This window comes from Cavia porcellus, unplaced genomic scaffold (assembly GCF_034190915.1).
Source record: "Cavia porcellus strain 051 isolate PalLab524CR breed Dunkin Hartley unplaced genomic scaffold, mCavPor4.1 scaffold_15, whole genome shotgun sequence".
Taxonomy (NCBI): Eukaryota; Metazoa; Chordata; class Mammalia; order Rodentia; family Caviidae; genus Cavia; species Cavia porcellus.
In genome coordinates, this window is record NW_026947498.1 from 10,584,960 (window position 1) to 10,608,446 (window position 23,487).

The 23,487-nt window shown below is 49.8% G+C and overlaps 1 protein-coding gene across 5 annotated transcripts in view; it reads right to left on the reverse strand.

The window, feature by feature from the left end:
• Positions 1-3,005: 3,005 nt before the first annotated feature.
• Ube2g2 (ubiquitin conjugating enzyme E2 G2) overlaps positions 3,006-23,487 on the reverse strand; it is a 39,957-nt gene continuing 19,475 nt past the window's right edge. For 3 of the 5 annotated variants that reach the window (XM_003463945.4, XM_063224633.1, XM_063224632.1), the window contains exons 2-6: positions 19,598-19,633; positions 19,457-19,502; positions 7,342-7,460; positions 5,431-5,571; positions 3,006-4,526 (exon numbers count right to left, since the gene is read on the reverse strand). In XM_003463945.4, coding sequence (XP_003463993.1) covers positions 4,414-4,526; positions 5,431-5,571; positions 7,342-7,460; positions 19,457-19,502; positions 19,598-19,633 — 455 coding nt within the window. In that variant the 3' untranslated portion in view covers positions 3,006-4,413. Of the gene's footprint in view, positions 4,527-5,430; positions 5,572-7,341; positions 7,461-7,654; positions 7,753-19,456; positions 19,503-19,597; positions 19,634-23,487 lie in introns of those variants that run through there. The other 2 variants (XM_005000995.3, XM_063224634.1) reach the window with 2 other exon arrangements.

Below are 23,487 nucleotides of genomic sequence, written 5' to 3' on the forward strand. Positions count from 1 at the left end.
CCCAGGAACAACCAGCCAAGTCACACACCTGTCCTGATCAGGGCTGTCAGGGTCAGCTTCTTACTGTGGGAGAAGGTGGCACAGCTGGGGTGCACCTGCCAGAGCACCCATCGGCCCTGTTCTGCCCACACCCACCACCCACACGCATGCACCAGGCCCAGGAGCCCAGGCCCAGGGGAGGGGAAGACACAGAGATGCAGACACAGACAGGGACAGAGAGACAGAGACCACATGACTCAGGCTGCAGGCATGGGCAGGCTGAGTGCTGTCCAGGAACACTCAAGGGTCCAGCATTCAAGCTTGTCTCTCTCTCTCTCTCTCTCTCTCTCTTTCTCTCTCTCTCTCTCTCTCTCACACACACACACACACACACACACACAACAGGGACTTGGAAGGGCCCACAAATGTGGAAATGGCACTATGGCCCAGCCCCTGCCCTGCCACCTGGCCACCCGCCAAGTGGAACCGCTCCAACAGGGAAAACCCGAAAGAGCCCGGCCTGCTCTGCCCTCCACTGTGCTGTTTTATGTGTTTCCAGCTGCTTGGCGCAGCACCAGGATTTCAAAGACCCATCAGCAAAGGACAATCCTCACGTCTCTGGTTCCCCTGAACCAGCTCCAGCGTCAGGTTCTCTGCCAGAAGGCTACAGGCGCGCGCACACACACACACGCACGCACGCATACATACCAGCTCAGGAGTAGCACAACTGTCACTACTGGCCCTGCGGCAGCCCCCAAGCACACCATGTCCCCATGCCTCAGTCAGTGCCCACCATCCTGAGTGGGCCCGGCACCAGCAGCCCTGTCGCTCCCTTTGCTGTGGCCACCTGGGAAGCTGCCAGGGCAGGACAGTGGGCCTTGGAACGTGCGGGGTTGGGTGGACCACCGACAGGGTGTCCCATCTTTGTGGGGACTTCTCAGACCTGGAGGCACCTGGCTTACCAAGGCTGGGTCCCAGCTAATCCTGCACACTCGGCCACAGACTACCTGCTCACAGCCACACGGGGCCACCACATAGGTCCTCACTCTGGCCCTACCCATGGGACAGGACCCCACGTCCACCTCTCTTCCTCCCTGCCTCACTCTCTTCAGCTTCCTGAGGCCAATCCCTCCACCTCTGCCCTCTCCAAGCAGAGCATGCCTGCAGTGTGGCCCTGGCAGATGCCCAGCCAGCTTCCAAATCTGCAGCCCTACATGCCTAGTGGCCCAGGGCAGGCTCCTTGGGCAACTTGGGCTCCCCAGCACTGGCACAGCCCCTTGCCACAGCCCATCCCCATCTGGACCAGGGCAGGTTGGGTGCTGGCGCCTGGGGCACTCCAAGCAGTGCCTGTGCCAGCCAGTGCTCCGAATTCACCGGCTCACCAAGCACAGGTCAGTGCTAGGGATGGTGGTCCTGGTGCAGAGGGACTGCAGCAGGTCACCGCCCACCCCCACCCTGCCAGGCTGTCTCCTGCGTTCCCTGCCCTCACCCTCTACATATTGGTTCACGGCACCTGCCTTTCCCGGCGGCCCTTGCACCCACACCCCTGCTTCCAGGCGTGCACAGCCCAGCACCAAGCTTAGCACTAAACGGATCCAGTGTTCGGGGTGCACAGGACACCCCATGCCCCGTGCTGAAGCCCTGGGCTTCAGGAAGGAAAACTGGAAGGAAGCTCCCAATTAACTCACCCAGGGCCAACCTTCGAGTGTGCTGCAGGCCTCCCTAGGGAGCAAGGGACAGGTGTGCCCTGAGCCTGGAACCCACACTCTGTCACCAAACTGAGAACACCACGCTTCCTCCATCTCCAAGCCCTTCTCCACACCATGTACCAGGGAAACACGCTTTCACTCAACATTGCCCACTTCACCCATGGGGAAGTCCAGCCCCAGAGGAAGGGACGGAGAAAGTGAGCCACCACATGTGCTGAGCTCTTAAAGGCAGGGACAGCGGGGTGGCAGTGGAGACATGTTCAGGGCTCCTGAACACCAGTTCTCTCCTCACCCTCTCACATCAGCATGCCATCATCCTGCCATCTGGACAAGACGCTTTTGGGGAGAGGAACTATGAAGGAACATGGCACTGGCAGCAGGCACCTCGCAGGGGAAGTGGAAAATTCTGTACTAGGCTGAGCACAGAGCCGCCAGAGAGCTAGGGTGATCTGCCAGGCACTTCCAGGCATAGGCAGGGGGCACAAGCACTGGACCCTGAGACCTGGTAGGGCAGCTAGCTGCAGTGGGAATAGGGACACTGTGGGTCTCTGGTCCCACCGGTGAAGCTGGGTACAAGGGCCTACATGTGGGCCACACTTGGTGGGCCACACTCAGTCTGGGCTGCATGGGCGGGGGGGGCATGGCCAGGTGAACGCATTTCACAGAAGTGTCACCAGAGGACATGGCAGTCCCTTCAGCACTGGGGAACTTCTGGCTCCAGATGTCAGAGGTGTGAGAACAAAGAGGGGCTCCAGGGAAGCTATGCTGACACCAGACATTATCAGAAGGGGAGCTGGAGCCATTCTTAGGGAAAAACCAGGGATGACCTTCAACCAAGACAGACCGAACTGCAGAAAACCAGCACAGCTCTCTAACCAGCAAGACTACAGCAGAGCTGCCAGCAGCCACAGCTTCACAGCAGTGTTAGACTAACCAGGGAGCCCGGCAGGCCCTAGCACACTGCTAGCTTCTATGGCACATGAGCTCCAGATCCCCTTATTGCTGCTACCTGAGAGGCCCACAGAACACTCCTCTGGCCACCCCCCACATGGCCGTCAACAGAGAACCCAAGAGGCCAGAGAACAGGCAGAAAGGTCACAAGACGGAGAGCAACCTGTTCAGGTGAGTACAAGTCTGCAGGGGCGGTTCTCAAGGAGACAACCCTGGTACAGGAGAAGCATGTGGTCACAGGTAGCCACGTATGGTGCAGGAAAAGCAGCAGCCACAGCTCCAGCCAGCTGGGACCAGCCTGGGCTTAGGTTCCCATGCAGTCACACAAGACACAACCAAGAAAAACACTACAGAAAAGAGGGAGAATACAGAATAATTACTTTATTTTATAACAGTAAGTAAATTCCACCACAGAAGAGGGACAACAAGGGACTTTTCACTTAATAAATACAAATGAATAAAAATACTTTGCTTTGTAAAGAGACTGCCTCTCTTCACCCCGAGACCTAGAGGTGCCTCGTCATGGTGTGGCCACTGCATGCGGTGGCTCCCACTGCACGCACAGGCCACTTCCCCAGGCTGCAGCTCCTCATGCCTGGAAATACTGTTGAGTTGTAACAATCTCTCTTCCTGCCCCAGATGCAGTCTCCACACGGAACTTCAGCAGTGAACACCGCCCTTCGAGAGGGAAGGAACTGGCTCCACAGAGCGCCTGAGGAACCTCAGCCCAGGACTTATTCATGCCATGAGACGAGGAGGGGCTGAAAAGGTGGCAGTCTGAGGGCTGCGTCAGCGCAGGGAGAAGGGCAATGTGAAGTGGGCCCAGTGCACATCTCCCGTGCTGTCTCTTATGTTAAAAATAGAAACTCCTATTTAGATCGAACCCGTGTGGAACAGGCCGGGTGTTCGCTCCTGCACGAGACAGGTTCTTTATTGCTTGTGTGAGCCTCCGCCAGGCACAGGGCTGCTCAGCGCCATCCGCTGACAGGGACATTCAGACCACATCAAAGTCACAGACTGCCATGCAGTGGGCTTCCTAGGGCAGCTGCAGTGTACAGGGCAGAACCCTGGAGCTGCTCCGCTTTAGATCAAAGAGCGAAAGCTTTGCAGAATCCAGGAGAAAGCATCACTAAAACTTTAAAGCTCTTCTCAACCTTGCTCTCTAGCGAGCGCCAATAACAAAGACCTGAATACAAGCCCCTAAAATGCAAGCGGAAGAAGCCGTCAGTTTTGTGGCCAGAAGTAACCTTGTATTCCACATCCCTGCTCCTCACAGGTGCATTTTCAAAGCGTCTCCTGGAGGACCTCTAAGTGTCAGAACAAGCCCTGTTGGTAAACACCAGGTGAGAAGGCAGCAAATGCCTCCCAGGGCACAGGACCAGGCACTCCGAGCCTGCAGCCCTGCCCACAGCTTCCTCGAAGGCCACAAGTCTTCGCTAGGAGCCTTGCTGGTATCATAGCCTGAAGGCTGGCCTGTGCCCCAGGACAAGACAGCAGCTGCAGGCCTCACTGCTGAGGAAGGAGAGGTAGTGACGACAGGGCGGACGGCTGACCTGGGCATGAGAGGCGGGGGAGACCTGGGACGCTGCAGCAAGCAGTGAGTTGCTGGTTCCAGAGAAAAGCCTGTCTGGGTGGAAAGGTAAGAGACTACAGGCTGTGGTTCTGTAGGTTGCCTGTTTGGTGCCAGCAAACCACCGTGTGCTACCATGTGCACAGGAGCAGGTACAGCTGCTCCGGGGTGAGTGCGTGCGTACGCCTGAGCCCGGGCACAGCCTCACAGCCCTAGGGACTTCTGGACAATCCGCTTGGCAATCTTGTAGAACTGCTCACGGTCGTCCCGCCACATTTTAGAAGCATCTACATTAGCGCCACTCTCGTCATTGGGTTCTGAAAGACAAGGGAGGGTATGACATGCTGGGGACCCTCCAGGAGCTATACCAGGAACACACAGAGCCTTCTCATCTGTCCTTGCAGGGAGGCCAAGATCATGTGCAGGTGGCGATGGGAGGGAGGCGCACGACCTGCATAGCGGGCACTGGGACAGCTCTCCTACTGCTGGGGACAGGGCAGCTCAACTGGTAGGTGGGTGCACGCTCAACCCCGCTCACCCACTCTTGGCTGGGCTCCCGACTGCTGACTCCTGGCCCACAAGGCCTGGGTCCTCCTCATATCACCCCACCCTCTCAAGTGCTGCAGGCGTGGTCCTCCTGAGGCACAGTCAGCAGCACTGTGCCCACTGGGATGCCCATGGACGTCCAGGCCACCGGAGACCCCTCCTCCAGACTTGGCTCCTTAGACCTGGCAGAGCTCCACCAGCTCAGCCACTGCCACCCTGGCCCAGCTGCTCCCTCTACCCCAGATGCCTTTTCCTCACTCCTCCCCTAACTCCTGCTATCCTCAACTCATCTCGGAAGTGGCCTGGAAGCCTGCTGTGGTTCACCACACTGGCCTTTAGCTGTTGTGGATTTGCAATGTTCTCCCAGAATGTGGGGCTTCAAAGCGTGGGCCTCTGTCACAGTGGCTTTATACCCAGTGTGGCGTGACACACAGAGGGATCCCAGTGAATGCCTGAATGAACAAGATGCCCGTGAATTAGGGAATGGTCCATCATAGGCCACAGTGTGCTATGCAACACCAGACTGTCTTTAGAATTTGTAACTAGGAAAAGTACGTTTACATTTGGAAAAGTGGAGACAAGCAGCATAAATTAAAATAATATCCGTAGGTTAATGACAAAGAATGAAAACCAGAAAGGGCTGCACAAGGGACTCCCAGGTATGGGCCAGCCTACCCGCCAGCATGCTCACGACCGACAGTAGGATCTTCTCCACGCTCTGCACAGGGCTCCATCTCTCGGCACTGCTCTCGTAGCCCATGGGATCGTCACCTGGTGCATGGAGGATGGAGATGCAGACTCTGCCATCAGGATAGACTGCAAGGATCAGAGGCAGCCAGGTGAGCCGCAAATGGTGCCTGGTGACAGTGCAGGGGCAGGTTCCACAAGAGTCAGGCTTACATCTGTACCATCCTGGTGTGCTACAAGCTGGCCCGGCCTGCCTGTCTCCCAGAATCCTGTGTGCCTGCTGACAGAGATTCCAGGCTGGCCTATGCAGCTCTGACCAGCCCTGAAAGGATCCCCTTTCTAACAGAAGTACTTATGCATTTCCTCCGAAAGAAAATGAATGAAAGGTGACCTGTAGCGAGCTCCCCAAAATCACAGTTGCTCCAAACACTTTCCCAGCCAGCTTGTACAGACACTCCTAATTCTACTATTAGAGGCCTAAACTTGACTGAGTAAAATACATGTTCACATGACTAGGACAAAGGCGATTGGATTATTTCACTATCCAGACAAAGAACAGCACTGCTCTAATGGAAAACTCAGCACCCCAGCTACCTGGAGGTCACTGGATCCCGGTTTAACCCCTCACACCAGGTGACAGCAGCAAGGCCAGAAGCTAGGAGCCTGGCTCTGCTCCTCTCCCCTGGCTTCATAGCAGACCCCCAGGACAGCCGCCAGTAGGCAGGGTGACCCCGCTGCTCCCGCAGGTGACCAGCACTCACCACCTGGCAGGGGCCCTGGCCCTCCAAATGGCTTGGGATTAACCTAGGCGGCTCCTGTAGCAGTGGCCGCCCTGCCCTCGGACAGGCTGGGTCACCGCTGCAACCAGCAGCCCCAGGAAAGGTGCTTCTTTTAAGTTTTTACTGACTGGATGCTATTTGTGAAGTTGTGGACTACAAAATAGTACTCAAAATTCACTTTTATAAAACATCCATTTACAGTAAGGCAAAATTTAAAAGCTGGTTAATTGTCTGGACATTAAAAACATTTACTGGGTGTACAGCTGAGTGGCAGAGGCCTTGCTTAGTCTATGCAAGGCCAGAGAGTCTGTCCTCAGCACCACAAAAAGCAGTAGTGATAATTACTCTCTACTGCTAAAAGCCTAGATCAAGTCCAATTTTTCTACCATGGAAAATGCACTGTAAGGAGGGCCAGTTCAGCCTAGTGAGCCCAGGCCAGGCCTAAAACTCCTGAGCAACCACTGAAGCAGGGTGACCGGGCCAGTTTCCTTCATCCACAGTAAGGTGACCTTCACAACTGCAGCCATGGTGGTAATGCCAGTTACTCTGCCACAGTTCAAAAGCTTACAAACTTGTCTTAGAAGTCTGTGTCCTGACACAGTGCACTCCACACAGGTATAACCTGTCTCTCCTGGTGACATGGTTGTGACACAGAAGCCACGAGATGGACAAAGAACAAGCAAGCTCCTGGGCTCTTAGCCTCTCGTTTATCAAAAGCATGGTTTGCATTCTCCCGTGAGGCAGACAGGGTCTCAGAAATGGTTTCGGCCAACAATGACTCTTTCCTTAGGCCTCCAGATGCCCAGAATCAGACTCTCAGCTCTGTGCACAGACACATCTGTCACCTAAGGAACATCTTTTTAAAGGCTGGCAAGACCAGAACAGAGAAAATGACCAGCTGGACCCTGGACAACTGGCCTATCCATCGTGTGGGTGGCCCAAGCCAGGGCAAGCCCTGCCCGTCCCTGTGTACAGACAGTCCTTGTGACCAAACTGCTGGATGTTTGGCAGAGCTGTGCTCTGCCTCCTCTTTCTCTGGTTTTCATTTCCACTGTCACTAAAGCAGGACCCATGCTAGCTGGGGACACTGGGCCCACAGCCCAGGCACAGAAGCACTCACTGTTGGGGTGAAACATCTCGCAGGTGAAGCGCATCTTTGGAGGACTCAATGGGTAATCCAATGGGAAGCTCAGGATGGCAGGAAAAACACCAAACTCAAAGCAGGTATCTTCGGGGCCCCTGGAAGACAGGGAGTGGGTAGACAGAAGCTCAAGTACAATCTGCAGTGTCACTCAATTCTCAGGCGATAGCATGCGTCTATCTCTAAATGGTCATAAAAAGGTGAAACAATCTCAGCAGTTTCCTCCACCCAGCAAGAAAGCCCCTCTCTGCCATTCCAGCTCAGGCCAGTGCAGAGACCCAGTGACACTCACAAAAGCAGCAGGCGGCAGCAGGTCCCAGGGGAGTCCACACCTCCAGACAGGTGGTGTGAGGGTACAGGTGTGAATTAGGACTGGCAGCCAGCTAGAATCTATGACACACAAATGCTGGGTGAAGAAGTACACTCAAAGGCTATTTAACCTTTTTGAACATGCCTAAGAAGTGACTTTTGTAATGTTATGTAAGAAGTACATAACACTCAGTGAGGCTGAGGCAGGAAAATTTCAACTTTGAACCCAGCCTGGGCAACTTTAGGACTGAGACCTTGTTTCCAAAAAAAAAAAAAAAGGGTTGGAGAGAGCTCTGTGTGAGGGCCCTGACGGAATAGGGAACCAAAACAGGAGCAAGGGGAAGGGGAAGGGGGAGGAAGGCAGGCAGGGAGCAGCAGCAGATGGAAGACCACCGCAACACCTTGCTCCCTCAGGGCAAAAGGCCAGGCTGCAAGCACCCATCAACCACACTGCAGGAGCCAGGGCCCACAGCCCTCACCAACACACTCCACCCACCCCAGGAACCACGTCCTCTCACACCAACAGCACAGAAGGACTAAAGCAGCTCAGAGGTCTCCTGGAGAGTTAATGCCCTCTATGGTGGCCAAAACCTGACAGCAGCAGGAGAGGGGAAGAACGATGGCCACCAGCCTCAATCTCAGAGAGACACCAACCCCTCACTACCAAAACAGGTTACAGCTCGGCTCTAGAACGTCTCTGATGTCCTCCATGTTCATGAGGGGGCGTCTGGAAGGTGACCGGGTCAAAGGCGCACCACTGTATCCATGGATGGGCTCATAGCTGACTGCGCTGCTGGAAGTGGTGCCTGGCTGGAGCCAGTCAGTAGGTGCATGACCTGGAAGGGTGTGTTCTACCCCACTCCTCCTCTGCCTGCAGGCTGTGTCTCTCTCTGTCCTGTCTCTCCTTCCATGAGGCCATAGGTTGGGCAGCTTTCCTCCACCATGTCCCCCACACCATTTCTGCCTTGTGGCCAGCCAACCATGGACTGAGCGCTCAGACACATGAGCCAAGATAAACCTCTCCTTTAAATTGCTGGCACCTTTTGTCCCAGAAACAAGGAATGCAGTGCACATCAGAGTAGCTTTAAAGACCCTGACAATCTTTATTATGTGAACTGGGTACAATGCAGAACTGCCCAGTGACAGCTAGATGTGGAGGAGGAGAAATCACTGTGGGCATGGAGTATGGTGGTGGTGCACACCCATAATCACAGCACCTTGGAAGGCTGAGGCAGGAGGATCAGACAAATTCAAGGTCAGCCTAAACTACATAGCCAGACCATGTCTCTAAAGAACCCAAAAAGAAATCAATCAATCACGATGGGAACGTGCAGACCAGCGACAAAGGAGAAAGAAACCACATGGGAGATCAGAGCTCCCCCACCCCCAGCTCTGCTTCCTTAAAGAATCCCATACCTGGGGCCCAGACCTGGATGCCCAGAGGGATCCACCAGCCCTGCTGCTCTTATGGCTCAAGAAAGTTACCCATGGGACACTGAGATTTCAGGAGTAAGTGAGGTTTACTTCAAACTGCTTGGTCAGTGAGCTCAGGCCACTGCTGGCATTGGCACTGATTCCTTTGTTCCCTTCTAGATTCACAACGTCAAGGGGCTTCCATCCTTTTGCAGCACTGTCACTGCTCTGGAATGTCACAAGACCTTCTTACACGTCTGGTTAACTGACACCCACTGTGGGCACCAGGCAGCTTGGTCGCCTTGAGAGAAACTGTCTGCTTCTTTCTGTAGTTTTCATGGCCTATTAAGGGAGAAGGGGAGGCTTGTGGGGATCTGACTGCAGTTCACTGGCTGTCTGAGTCTAACAGCTAACTAAGTGTCTAGACTATAATCCATAGACCATAAAATAAGTGATGCTTTCAAGACTAGGGTTTGGGGGCTGGAGATTTAGCTCAGCAGCATAAGCACCTGCGTTGCAAGCAGGCAGTCGTGAGTTCGATCCCTGGTACCAATAAAAAGGAAAAAGGCAAAAAAAAAAGAAAAAAGAAAAAAAAAAGACTAGGGTTTGGGGGGGGTTCCAAAGAGAAAATGAAAAAGAAAAAGAAAGTAAATAGTGGGGGCTACAAATACCCTCACAATGCCACCCACCAGGTGAACCCAAGACGTGGCCTGGGAAAACAGCTCGGAAACAGGTTCTGAGATCATCTGTACTTTAAACCACAGATTTTTTAGGAGCACAAACTTATTTAAAATCTTGATGCAATTATTTTGGTTCCATGAAATTAACATGAATTAGCAAAATATTCATCTCTACAATTAAGGGAAGAAGACAAAGCTCTAACTGCTCTGGTGGGGACTCCGGGCTTTTAGGAGAAAAGGTGGTGTGACAGAGCTGGCTCTTCTCACTCTCGGACACAAACCCCAACCCTGCTACTTTCGGGGAATGACCATGAACAGCATCTGGGTTTGGAGGGGTGAACATTACTGCACAACAGTGCCAGAGTGTAGGGAGCCTGGGGCAGGGACACTAGGTGAGGAGGCCAACGAGGTAGCAAGGGGCTCTCACCATGGCACAACCCCATGGCAGGGCCTCGGGGTGAGAGCACAGGAGATGCCTCAGGCTTGCTCATGCCTATTCTTCCTGAAGTGGCTTACATGACCTCTCCCTGGCTGTCCTGCACCAGAACTCACAGCAAGGGACAAATGTGCCCGCTGTGCCTCTCCTGACTGCCACTGCCATTTCACTGCTGGGAAACCAACGCAAGGACTCACTGACTGCGTCCAGACCTATGTGGGTCAGAACATGATTCACTGTGGAAGCAGGTGGCTGGGCAGCCAAGGCCCGTCTACAGAAGTCACCCCTTCACCACGCGAGGACAGGTTCCAGGGCCCAAGCTTGCTGGCACCTCTGAATCTAGGATCGGGAAAAATGCAGGGTAGCATCTTCCGAATAAGCCACAAAGATATTTGCTCAATGCTGGAATAGCAAGCCTTCGTTTCCCACAACAGGGCTTTCTTTAAAAGCAAAGACACCCATTGATGTTTCGTAGCCTGACCAAACACTTCCTGAAGTATGCCCACATCTCCAATAACACAGCTACCTGCAAATGCTTGGGGTCGCTACCCCTCCCAGGCCGGGACAAGTGTCAGGCAGCAGACTGCAGGAGCATGCCTGAAGATGTGCGCACACTGCTGGAGAGCCTCTGTCTGCACAGGGATGAGGGAGCACTGCCATGGATGAGCTGCTGCCACACTTCTAAACTACCTTGCCTTTCCCAGAGTCTCAGTCCCTGGTTCAAGAGTCTCAGAAAGAAGAAAAGCAAGAAAGGAAACAAAACAGATCTACCCAAAACAACTACGAATCCCCAAAGGCCACAAACAACTTTCCGTCTCTCTCAGCCCACAGCGGCCTGGTTCCTCCAGCTCCAGTGAGGACTGAAGCAAGCGCTACCACATGGCGGCACCGTGACCAGATGTACCTTGTGTGTAAATCCTGGGTGAACCCGCTCACTCCTACAATGGCTGAGACATGAAAGAGGTCTTGCCTGCTAGTGACTGCTAGCCCTGTCCATCCTGACCCTGAGCTGCCCTCCTTGCCACCTCAACAAGTTCAAAGCACACGAGGGAGTGTGGGGTACCATGCCCAGGGGCAAAGGGCCGCTCTCCATCAGTGTGCACACGACCCCAGAGCAGCACAGCGCGGCAGGGACAGGACATCTCCACAGGTATTGAACAGTGGAGACAGTAGTGCACTCATTAGCGCTTAGAACCTCATCTGCATGCACCCCTGAGGACACCTGCTTCCCAGGTGGAAGCCTGAAAAGTACACAAAGCAGACAGGATGCTTCCATACCACATCACACCACACCTGCAGGACCCGCCTGGGATCGGGCTTGGTCTCCTGCTCACCTACTAGCAGGGGCTCCTGGCAGCAAGTGTTAATTGGAACTGGCCAGGGAGGCTCCTGCTCCCACAGTGCGACACCCTCCAGGCAAGGACACTGAGAGTGGAGAGGGCCTCCTGTACTGTGGCTGAAGCGGCACACAAGAGGACAGAGGAGGCACCCCTGCGCTCTGCAGTGTCTGAGGCCACCAGGTGATTCCCATGGGGCCCAATGCGAAGAGCCAGGAGGCAGCCTTCATTTCAGGAGGCAGCAGTGGTAACAAATGCAAGTTCCATGCCATTACTGTCGTTTTCACTATTAAATCTGCCCAGAAGGAGTCACACCCACACCCTGTTTTCTGCAATAGAGACATCCCCGGAAAGCTTTCTGTTTGAGCTGTACTTACCTACATGTAAAACATACTGAGCAAGTCCATCAGTTACAAGAACTCATGGTGAATTCCAACAGTCAGCTTTCTAACACACACTTTGACCCCACTTAAATAGTAAAATGTACTGGAAGTCTCAGAAGAAATAAAAACATGTTGAAAAAGTATATAAAATAAGGAGCAACACCTCCCCACCCACTGTCTGCGTCACCTCCCAGAGGAACATTCTTCCAGGTGCTCTCCCACATACACACAAACACTTTACTAACACTTGCTACTAGCACTAACACTTTACTGTATTTTAACATTACATCATGGTGCTGGGCGAGGTGGCACACGTCTGTAACCCTAGCACTTGGGAGCCTAAGACAGGGGGATTACCATGAGTTCCAGGCCTGCCTGAGCCTCACAGTGAGACTCCACCTCAAAAACAAAAAGAAAATTTATATCATGGTGAGCCTAACATGGTCACTCACACCTGTAATCCCATTACTCAGGAGGCTAAGGCAAGTAAATAGAAGTTCATGGCCAGCCTGGGCTACATAGTGAGTTCATTCAAAACTAGCCTGAATTACACAGCAATACCTATCTACAAAAATAAAAACACCAAGTAAATAAAGTTACATCATGTAACTGATGAGATTTGAAAACACCTAAATTAAGGGAGAGACTCAAACTGATTCAAAGATCCATCAAAACCCCTCCCTGAGATCCCAGCAGGCATCTGCCAAGGCCAATGGCAGATCCCAGGCTGTATCCAGAAATGTGCCACACCCAGATGGCCTCAACAATCTTGAACAAGAACAAAGATGGAGGACATAACAATTCCTGAAATTTCCTCTGTAGCTACAGTAATGAGAACAGCATGGTATGAGCATAAGGATAGGCACAGGTCTGCTGAAAAGAGTTCAAAAAGAAACCCTTGCATTTATGGCCCATTTATTTTTGACAAAGGTACCTGGGTTACTCAGCAGGAAGGATGCAGGCAACTGGCTGTTCACACAGAAGATGAAGGGAGATGCCTGCCTGCTCTATATACAAACTAACCCAGAGCCAAAGATCTCAATGGGAACAGGCATAAACCACTGCACTTCAAAGAGAAAGGCACAGACTGCAGCCCTTCCAGGGGGAGAAGAGCAGGGTCTCCTGAGATCCACGCCATATTGGAACTTAGGACTCTGGAAAGCCAAGCCAGCACCTCCCCTTCCTGGTAAGCGGTGGTAGTGTGGCCCACTGCAGCCCTTCTAGGGGGAGAACTAGCAGTGTCTCCTGAGATCCACACCATGTTGGAACTTAGGACTCTGGGAAGCCAAGCCAGCACCTCCCCTCCCTGGTAAGCGGTGGTAGTGTGGCCCACTGCAGCCCTTCCAGGGGGAGAACTAGCAGTGTCTCCTGAGATCCACGCCATGTTGGAACTTAGGACTCTGGGAAGCCAAGCCAGCACCTCCCCTCCCGGGTAAGCGGAAGCAGGGTGGCAGACTGCAGCCCTTCCAGGGAGAGATCTAGCAGTGTCTCCTGAGATCCACGCCATGTTGGAGCTTAGGACTCTGGGAAGCCAAGCCAGCACCTCCCCTCCCTGGTAAGCAGCGGTAGGGTGGCCCACTGCAGCCCTTCTAGGGGGAGAACTAGCAGTGTCTCCTGAGATCCACGCCATGTTGGAACTTAGGACTCTGGGAAGCCAAGCCAGCACCTCCCCTCCCTGATAAGCGGCGGTAGTGTGGCCCACTGCAGCCCTTCCAGTGGGAGAACTACCAGTGTCTCCTGAGATCCATGCCATGTTGGAACTTAGGACTCTGGGAAGCCAAGCCTGCACCTCCAAAAAAATAAATAAATAAAAATAAAAAAAGAAATCAATGTATATTATATGCAAGTTGCAGTACACCAAAATGTAATCCACTATTCTATGCAATTTACATGAATTTATAAAATCATTTTCAGATTCCATAAAATAAAAAAAAAACAAAGAGAAAGGCACTGTAACCGTGGATAACAGATGATCCATTTTAAAACTAAAACTGCTCATCAAACAACAGCAAAATTAATAATTTTTCAAAAGACTCCATTAAAAAATGAAGAGGAAAGCTTCAGACTGGAAAATATTTGAAAATCATGTGTATAATAAAGAGCTTACATTCAGAATATATATTTTTATAAGGATGATGATTACGACTCAATAATAAGAAAAACGAATAAAAGTTCTGAGGTCCTTGGAGGAAGACACACAAATGGCTAGTAAGTCCATGAAAAGATGGCCAGCTGCCGTCACCGGCAAAACATGACAACACTTCCCACCCGCCAGGACAGCAGGCGCTGGGCACACGCAGGTGAACGGAGACCCCGTCCTCTGCTGCTATGCAGGGGTGAGCCACAGGGAATGGCTTTGGGAAACAGTTTGGCAGCTTCTTAGCAAATTAAACTTTATTCCACCCAAGCAACTCCACATCGATCAACCTAACCAAAACAAAAAGAAAACACCCACACAGAGACTTGCATGCAAGCGCTCATGGCAGCATTATCAAAACAATCAAACAATGGGCACAACCCAAATGCCCTGCCCCAGGGAAGTAAGGAGCTGCTGAGGGACATCTCAACACAGAGGACTCCTCTCCTAAGAGAAACCCAAAGCAAAGGACTCCCTAATGCAGAACTTAACTCACAGGAGGTGATTGGAGAAGGCAAAGTCAGAAAGCAGACCTGTGACTGCCTGTGCCTGAAGGTAGGATCGGGGACTCACTTCCAACAGGCATATGGATCTTTCTGGAAATGTTCTCCTCACTGAGACACACTGCACTTACAAAGCCCTAATAAAACTACTGGTCTGTATACTTGATGCAGGTCAAATGCAGTAATAGCATGCTGTGTATCTTAATAACCCTATTCCAAAAGGGAAGATGCACCATGCCCTAACCAGGCTTCCTCAGCCCCATGCTCCCAACCCTTTCCACCCTGCTTGCGAGGGCTGCCCCAGGCCTGTGGCACGTTTCGCTGTCCACCCACCTAATGCCAGCAGCAGAGGTCCCCCACTCCTGCTGTGACAGCCAAAAAGGCTCCACCCATGGCCAAATGCCTGTAGGGAATGAGCCAGCTGAGACTGCTGGTCTAGGCCTGCTCGTCCAGTCTCTTTTGTCCCCTAACATCTTGTCAGTCTTCCTCATGCTGTTCCCTGGCACTCTACTGCAGGGTGGTTCTCGTTACTGGAGCAGTGACGCTGCCACTTCACTACTACAAGGTCTATTGCGATAAACTGCCTCACAGAGAAATCTTTTGAATACAGACATGAGATGCTCCATGACAGTGTTCAGTAAAAAAGAAATTTTGGCACAAAGATGGTCACTGTGAGCACCCACTGGCCAGGTAGCCTGGCGATAGAAGCGATGGCCTGCGAGAATCTTAGGACAAGCACTCTCCCCAAGCCCAGATGGACTCAAAGGAACCCGAGGATGGAATCAACCCAGGGACAGCAGCCTTTCTGGAAGGGGAAGGTCCTTCTCAGGTAACTACCACAGCCTCAAGAGTCTGCGGGTCTGGACAGGGTACAGCAGCAAGGCCACAGACACACAGGGAGATGACCAGTGCCAGGAACTTCTGGACCACTACAGGAGGACGGAAGAGGATACAGGGTCCCAGAAGACTTCCACCCTGCCGGCCACAGATGACACCAGCTTCTGTTCTGCAGAAGTACTCCCAACTGTACCCCAACATGATGGCTTGGACAACATGGCCCATGGGCCCTGAGGCTGGAAGGGGTCTTAAGCCATGGGTCCAAGCGAAGATGGACCTTTCTCTCTCTCTCTTTTTATTTAGAGACAAGGTCTACTATGTAACTCAGGGTGGCTCAGACTCATGATGATCCTTCTTGCCTTAGCCTCCCAAGTGCTGGGATCAGAGGTGTGTACCATATACCTGCCATCTGGACCATATTGTTGTATTTTATTTTGTTTTGGTAACATGGATCGAACTCACGACCTTGCACTTTCCAGGTAGACACTTATGCTGCTAAACTAAACCTCCAGCCCATCTGGACCACTTTGGATCCAAACAAATGAAGATCAGAGAAGCCAAGTGACTGGGGAGACGCACAGCTCTAGAGGCCCATTTCTGTAACCCACTGTCCCAGTCACAGTCTGCTGGGTTGCAGCCCACAGTCCACCAGAAGCTCAGCAGGACCATCAGATGTACCTCCTGCTTTTCATCAGACAATGCCTGTGGTGACTTTCCTGAAGTGCTCTGATCTCATTCATTAATTTGCCTGCTCCCTGGGCCTGGACTCTGAGGAGTGACCTGGGTTCACCCAGGACAGAAGCCTCTGCAACTAGCACTGCCTCAGTAGCCCTCTGTCCTCTACCTGAGCATCCGAAAAGGCAGGACTTCCACTTCACTGTCCTGAAGAGCCACAGACCCGGCAGATAGATTTCACAGCAAATGCCAGCAGCATCAGGCTTCACAAGACCTTAAGGTCCAGAGACTCAAGGGCCCAGAGGTGGCCCTAGAATTATCAAGTAGAGAGAGAGAAAGAGGAGCATCTATCACAGGAGAGCAAAGCCCAGCCAGCCTCTGCCAAAACAGAAGGGTGAGACGAACTGACAGGAGGACAGTTAATTCCCTAGTAGATGTTTAAGTATATCTATAAATGGACTCTTGTTTGTGAAGGGTCTGGAGCACACCCAAAACCCACAAACTCACCAATTTTGAGGCAGGGGAATTCCACAGGAATGCAAAGCCTTACGAAAACACAGAAGTGCTTTCCCCAAAAACAGTTCTAATTGCTAAGACAGGTTTTCAAAATATTGGTTTAATTTTATACTGTTTATCTAAAATTTATAATAGTTACCCTAACAAATCTGTAACAATAAACACTTTTTAAAAAGCATTCTGCAGGGTGCAACTGTGCCTTCAACAAGCTTCTAAATCCATCTAAGTGGGTGCACCAAAGAGCTGACATCTCCAAAGGCCTCTAGCACCCACAGGTGCCGACCTGGACTCACTAGACCTCCCTGCACGTTTGCACCCTGAAGCAGTGTGCTTTGCAGCTGGCGTGCTTCTGTTGACACAGGGCATAGGAGACAACACAGGGTCACACCTCAGTGCACACACGTGCTTTCACTGCTACACCTACTGCACACTCTGGGACAGCACTCCAGGGGCTCCCATCTGCCTGCACCTCCCTTGCACTCCAGTTCTAAAAATATTCAACAGGAAGTTCTGTAAATAACTCAAGTTGTAAATAACTTTTATTAAAATGCTGTCATAGCTGCTCTATCTTACTGGTTATTGCTGTTAATCTGCTTTGCCTAACTCGGCACTTAGGCGTCATCGCTATCCAGTTTCAGGAACCCACCAGGGACTCAGAACATATGCCCCTGGGATAAGGGTGACCAACCACATCAGACACAAACACAGGAAACACAAGTGTTCAGACATAAAAAGCAAGCACCACAACCCAAGTTAATTAGCCTTACAAATTGTAAGGAAATGTCAGGCCTGCTATACTTGGTCTACACGGTTCTGCAGATCATTTTTGATATGATCTAACTTTCACGCAACACCAATGTTTCTTAGCCTAACCTGTGGATTGGGAAGAACTGTGACACAAGCAACAGGCAGAAGTCCCGTCCTTGTAGCATGGAACTCATCCCAGGCACAGGTACCAGGATGCTTCTTCCTGTGCCCAATCACCAGAGCCTGCTCCATTCCACAAAAAGCAACCAAAAACCTTCTAACCAATGGAAATAGCTCACTTCACAAACAAGAAAAGCAGGAAACTGATAACAAATTTCTATTTCCTAAATTTTACCTTCCTTGTTTTCTTGTACATCTGAGGGAGAAAGAAGAAAAGTGCAGGATGCACTGTATACTGCAGAACACACTGGAACCTAGCCAGTTTGTTTGTCCTTCCAAGCAACATTACTTCAAGTTCAATATCCTAAGACCTAGCATGGGGTCAGGCACCACACTGCTCCCTCAGAACAAGATGCATCCCAGGACCAAAAACTAGAGAACCTATCAACCCTGCAACAGTAAGCATTAATGAGAAAGGGAGGAAGGAAGAGAGAAGAAGCAGCAACCACCTGCAGGCAAGGCAGGCCCACATGCACCCACTGCTTCCAGTAACTTTTCTTACTGCCAGAACTTCAGGCTTTTAGAGACTTCTGGAAGCCAAAGCCACCCATACAATTTGAGGCTAACCCACAATGACCACTGAGGTATTATACTGATATGTATTTTTGGGGTTTTGACCATGATTCCTGGCTTACTAATAGTACAGCTATGGTTTGTGTCTGGGTGGCCCCCAAAGCCTCAGGCAGTCATGGAGGCGCTGAGTCTAGTGTTTAGGATTAGTTGTCTCGCACTGGGATTGGTGGTGTGAGTGCTGTACCTGCCCAGGGGTGGGGAGCCAGAATACAATATTAGACAGGGAAGCAGGAGAGCTTTGCCCTCTTTTACCCTTTACCTCTTTTACCCTCGAGGTTTGTGGCTGCCATGAATGGTCACCCTGCCTTGGAGCCTGCTGAATATGGACTGAAACCTCCAAAAACTAAGATAAATGAACCTTTCCTCGCTTAACTTTGGGCATTTGGTATTTTGTCTCAACAATGAGAGAAAAGTAACCAAGGAAACAGCCCTTCCCCAAGACAGGTCTTAGAACCAAGAATGTCTCTTCCTCTGACTTGTGATACAAACTCATTTTCCCTTCTTTTCTGTTTTGGAGTAGCCTAAAACTAGTCTCTAACTTACCCTTGGCTAATAGTAGGTCATAAGACCTTCCTCATGCTGCGTGAATAACCATGCCAGTGACGTCTCCCTAAACCCCTCAGAACCCTTGGAGAGGGGACGACACTATGGATGGTGGAGCGCAGACATGCTCATGGGGAAGCACAATGGGAGCCTGGGCTCATGTCCCTCCATATCACACCCATATGTCCTCCATCCAGCCCCTCAAACCCTTTAAATGTCCTCTGCTGTAAATCAGCAAACACAAGGAACTGTTTCTCTGAGTTCTTGGAGCCTCAGTAGGGTGACAGGAACCTCAATCTGCAGCTGGCTGATCAGAAGTTCTGCAGACTGGACTTGTGACTGGGACTGAAGTGGGGGTCATCTTGGAGATGGAGCTTCCAGCCATGGGACCGAAAGACACTTAAAGAGATAGTATTGAGCCTAAACTGCAGTAGGTGATAACTAGCTGGGGTTCACTGCAGATGCAAGGTTTGCCCACTGATGAGGAGAAATCTGCACATCTTTTGGAGCCACAGAACTTTTCCATGTTGATTGTGGTATGAGAGAAGAGGAAAAAATAAGGAGTTTTGTTTCTCCTAATAGAACATACCACCACGTGGAGTCTACAAACATGATACACAACTAACCCTTTACTGCTTCTAAGGAAGCACTGATGGATGTCCGGTTGCCCTCTACCCACAGCTGAGGAGGCCAGGCACAATCTAAGAGGCACAAGACCCACCTGTCCAGCCCTCCCAGTCAGCTTTAGAGCACAGTCCCACTGCTAAATGTGATTCTCAGGTTCTTTAGAAAGCACTAAAAACTAGTAACACACGAGTGACTTACATGATCAGTGCCTCCCATTCAAAAAAGTTCTCTTCATTCATGGGGCCTGCAGGGACACAAAAGAAAATTCCACAACATTTAACTCTAAAGGCAACTTTGCTGCTTTAGAAAGATTATAAAGGAGTTATCTGAGTCTCTTACCTGCCACAATTCCTTCTGGAGGGTTCAGTGTTAATTCTACAAAATCAAAAAGTCAAATCATTATCCAACAATGAATATTACATTGACATTCTAACAAGTCATTTTTAAAAAGTATGTAAGACTACACATTATAGAGACCACATATTAAAAACAGGCCATTCTATTTGTCCAAAGTAAATGCCCAGTCCAGTTACACTATTGATAGAAACTATATAAAGTTATTTATACCAACAACACATAATTCCCGTTTTACAAAAGAAAAAGTAAATTAAAAACAAGGGGGTAACCTTGTTTACCCCCTTGGACTTCAAAAACGTCCAAGACTACTTAAAGCTCACAAGTCTAACACAGTATGTTATTTTCCAACTAAGGGTTATTTCCTCTCATTTTAAAAGGCACATAAATAAATAAACAAATGACTGGCATGGGACTGCAACAAAGTAGCAAAATGAGCCAGAGTCAAGGTGGCAAAAGCTTGACATTATCAAACACACTAAACATTTTGTGTAGTACACTCTGCAAAGTCACTGAGCCCTACAGGCCTGACACCCCCAGTGCAGCAGCCATGGACGATGAGATGTTGGGAAAAGGTCCACTGTGCGCCCCCTGACAATTTAAGGCTGTAAGATGCTCATGATGCAGGCCCTCCTCTGACCCTGTGAAGCTTCCTGCAAGGTGTCACTTCAAATCTTGGCTTCATTTTCAGCCTGGCTATGTGTGCATATAGCAAGTGTTCCAAGGGGTCCAAGTGTTGGAAACTTGGGTCCTCAGCTCCCTGGGAGGTCACAAGTCACAGGCTGCACAGAGAGCTCGTGTGCAACCTCGCGACAGTTCTCACAAGTGTTGCTGCTTGGGGCATAAGCCTGCCTGCCTCTCTGGCTTCCAGCTAGAAGTTTAAGACTACATCTGTGGGCAGGCTCCTGCCACTGCCGTCAGTCACCCAACACTGGCTAAATAAACCCCTCTTCTTTAAAAAGCTGTCTATCTCAAGTACTTTGTTACAATAATGAAAAGAAGACTAACGCTACCTGTTGGTACAGAAGATTCCAAAAATGAAGCCAAAGCTGAGAATACGTGAGAACCAAAGAAGGGAAAGAAAAGACAAAAGTCGACTTCTGGGAGAACATGGCGGACAGATAGCAGCAGCTACGGAGGCTCTCTGAAACACCCAGCTTAGAATTCAGGAATGGTGCTGAGTAAGGAATCATAAGCAAGAGGAGATATGCCCTGGTGACCCAAGAACGAACTGGGCTGAGAGAAACCAACTGGGAATGCAATCCTGGTGCTATAACAGGAACAGATAAAGCCTCAGTGTGGAAGCTGGAGCCCGCGCCATTGGAAGCCGCGATTTGGTTTCCCGCCGCTGCCGCTGCGTCTACATCAGCTCGGCAGGGAGAGAGACGCGCAGAAGCTCTGAGAACGGGAATCGGTGAAGGGAGTTGAGAGCGGGATAGGCAGGGAGCCATACATCCACCCCCCGGTGAGTGAGGGAAAATTGGGACTCTTCCACAGTCTAGGAGACTCCAACAGAGGACATTCTGGGACCTGGCAGACTTGCGGGAACAGGACGCTGCAGTGACTTCAGTCACGTATATCCCCCCTCAAGCGGGATTAGTGAGCAGTGCCTACCCTACGTGACGCTGCTGGCTGAGACCCAGCAGGCTAGCACAGCCCAGGTCACAGTCCCTGGAGGTAGACTGACCTGGAGGGACGGGCCCCGCATAGGCTGCCTGGTCTGCAACTTCCTGGTGCACTGCGGTGGGTGGGAACACCTAGCTGGCGCAATTCAGTCAGACTGTGGCTGACAGGAAAGGAAGCTGGGCCTCCTATATACGCTTGCATATATAAGGAACAAAGAATATGGGAAAAGGCAGCAACAAGAAAGGGTCCTCGGCCCCCAATCCTGAGAAAGAGACAACAGCAGACACAGTACCAATAGACATAAAGCGCTATCTCGAGAGCCTCATAGACAAGTTCAGGAATGAAGTTATTAATGACCTGAAGCTAGACATAAGCAGAATAGTTAGAGAAATGCTAAGCACCACTCAAGAAAAAACAGATGGTAGAATGGAAGAACAGAAAAAGAGGGGAGAATTGTTTAATGGAGAAAATAGAGAAAACATAGAATACGTGAAGCAGGTTCAAAGAGACTACCAGGAAACTAAAAAGTCTATCGAAAACTGGCATAACAGCTTGAAAGAAACTAAGGACAGATTATCTGAACTGGAGAGAAGATTTGTAATATGGGAGCATGAAATGAAAAACTTCTTAAAAATAACAAAGAAACAAACAGCAATAATACAAAGACTAGAAGATGATAAGAGGGTCTATAACTTAAGAATTAAGAACATAAAAGAAGAAGTAGGGACACAAACAAATGAACTACAAAAGCTACTCACAGAAATAATCCAGGAGAATTTTCCTAATTTAGCAAAAGGTAAAGATACTCAGTTGTATGAAGCATACAGGACCCCAGCCACCTACAACCCAAACAGAACTACACCCAGGCATATAATAATTAAAATTCCAGAAATCCAATACAAGAACAGAATACTAAAAGCCATCAGAGACAAGAAACAGATCATTTACAAGGGAACACCCATCAGAATTACAGCAGACTTCTCGGCACAAACCATCAAATCACGAAGAGCGTGGGGGGAAATAATTCAAGCTTTAAAAGATAATAACCTCCAGCCAAGATTGATATATCCTGCACAACTATCCCTGGAAATTGATGGAAAAACAAGGTGCTTCCAGGATAAAGAGGAACTAGGGGAATATGCAACCACCAACTCAACTCTACAGAGAATACTGCAAGATATTCTAAAAAAGAAAAATACAAAAAATCCAGAAGTAGTGGCAGAGACGCCACAATGAATGGAGCAGAAAACAAAATGAAGAAGACAAACTGACAACTAATGACAGAAAAAGAGCTCAACAGAAATGAGGCAGAGAAGATTGGATGATAGGAACAGCTATTTTGGAGAAAATGACGTCTTAAGAGGTAATACTGATTTAGTATCATCTTGTTTTGAAGTCTCATCAAGCTTTTGTTCTTCTGTCTCCATTGGTCTAAACAGGTGGTATCTTATTGGATTTTATTATATATGATAGTATAAGCAAAATCCTTTATAGACAAGGAGATTATACAGAAATCATTGTTCATTTTCTGTTAGTTGATTCTAAATACCCTGTAATACTGTCATTCTCTTAAATGGTTTTACATTGTTTTGATATATTTGATGCTACAGTATACAAAATTATACTCAAAGATTTCAAGGAAAGAGACAATATGGTAACTACTTTTATGTCAGGATAATCTTGTGGTGAAACACTATTTTGCTTAAATGGTTATGTTTTGATCTGCGTTGATTTGCTGTTATGCCCTCTTTTATCTCAATCTCCATTTTATTGTTTACTTTTTTTATCCTTTTAATTAAGGGAAAAATAAATTTAAAAATAGCAGGATATATTATAGTAACCCACTTTGACTTTCCATTATCTTGATTTGAAGCCCTGTATTGCTCTCACCATCTTGTTTTGACTGATGTTTCTCTATTCTGTTTTGCTTGATAGTACAGGTTCGAAAGTTTAGGCAACAGCTGTGAAGATAGTGGGATTCATTATGACGCCCATTCTGGTTGACTATTATCTACTTTTGAAGACCTATAATGTCTCCAATGTTTTGGTTTTGTTGGTTTTGTTCTTTACTGTTTTGTTCAAATTTTATTATAACTAATGATATAGGCAATTCTATTAGAGATAGCGGGAGGCATTATGGTAACCATTGTTGATCACCTAGTATTATGCTTTTACATTATCTACTACGTCCACCCTTTTGATTTGACTGACTGTTCTGTTATGTCACATTTGGTTCTACTCTCTTCCAA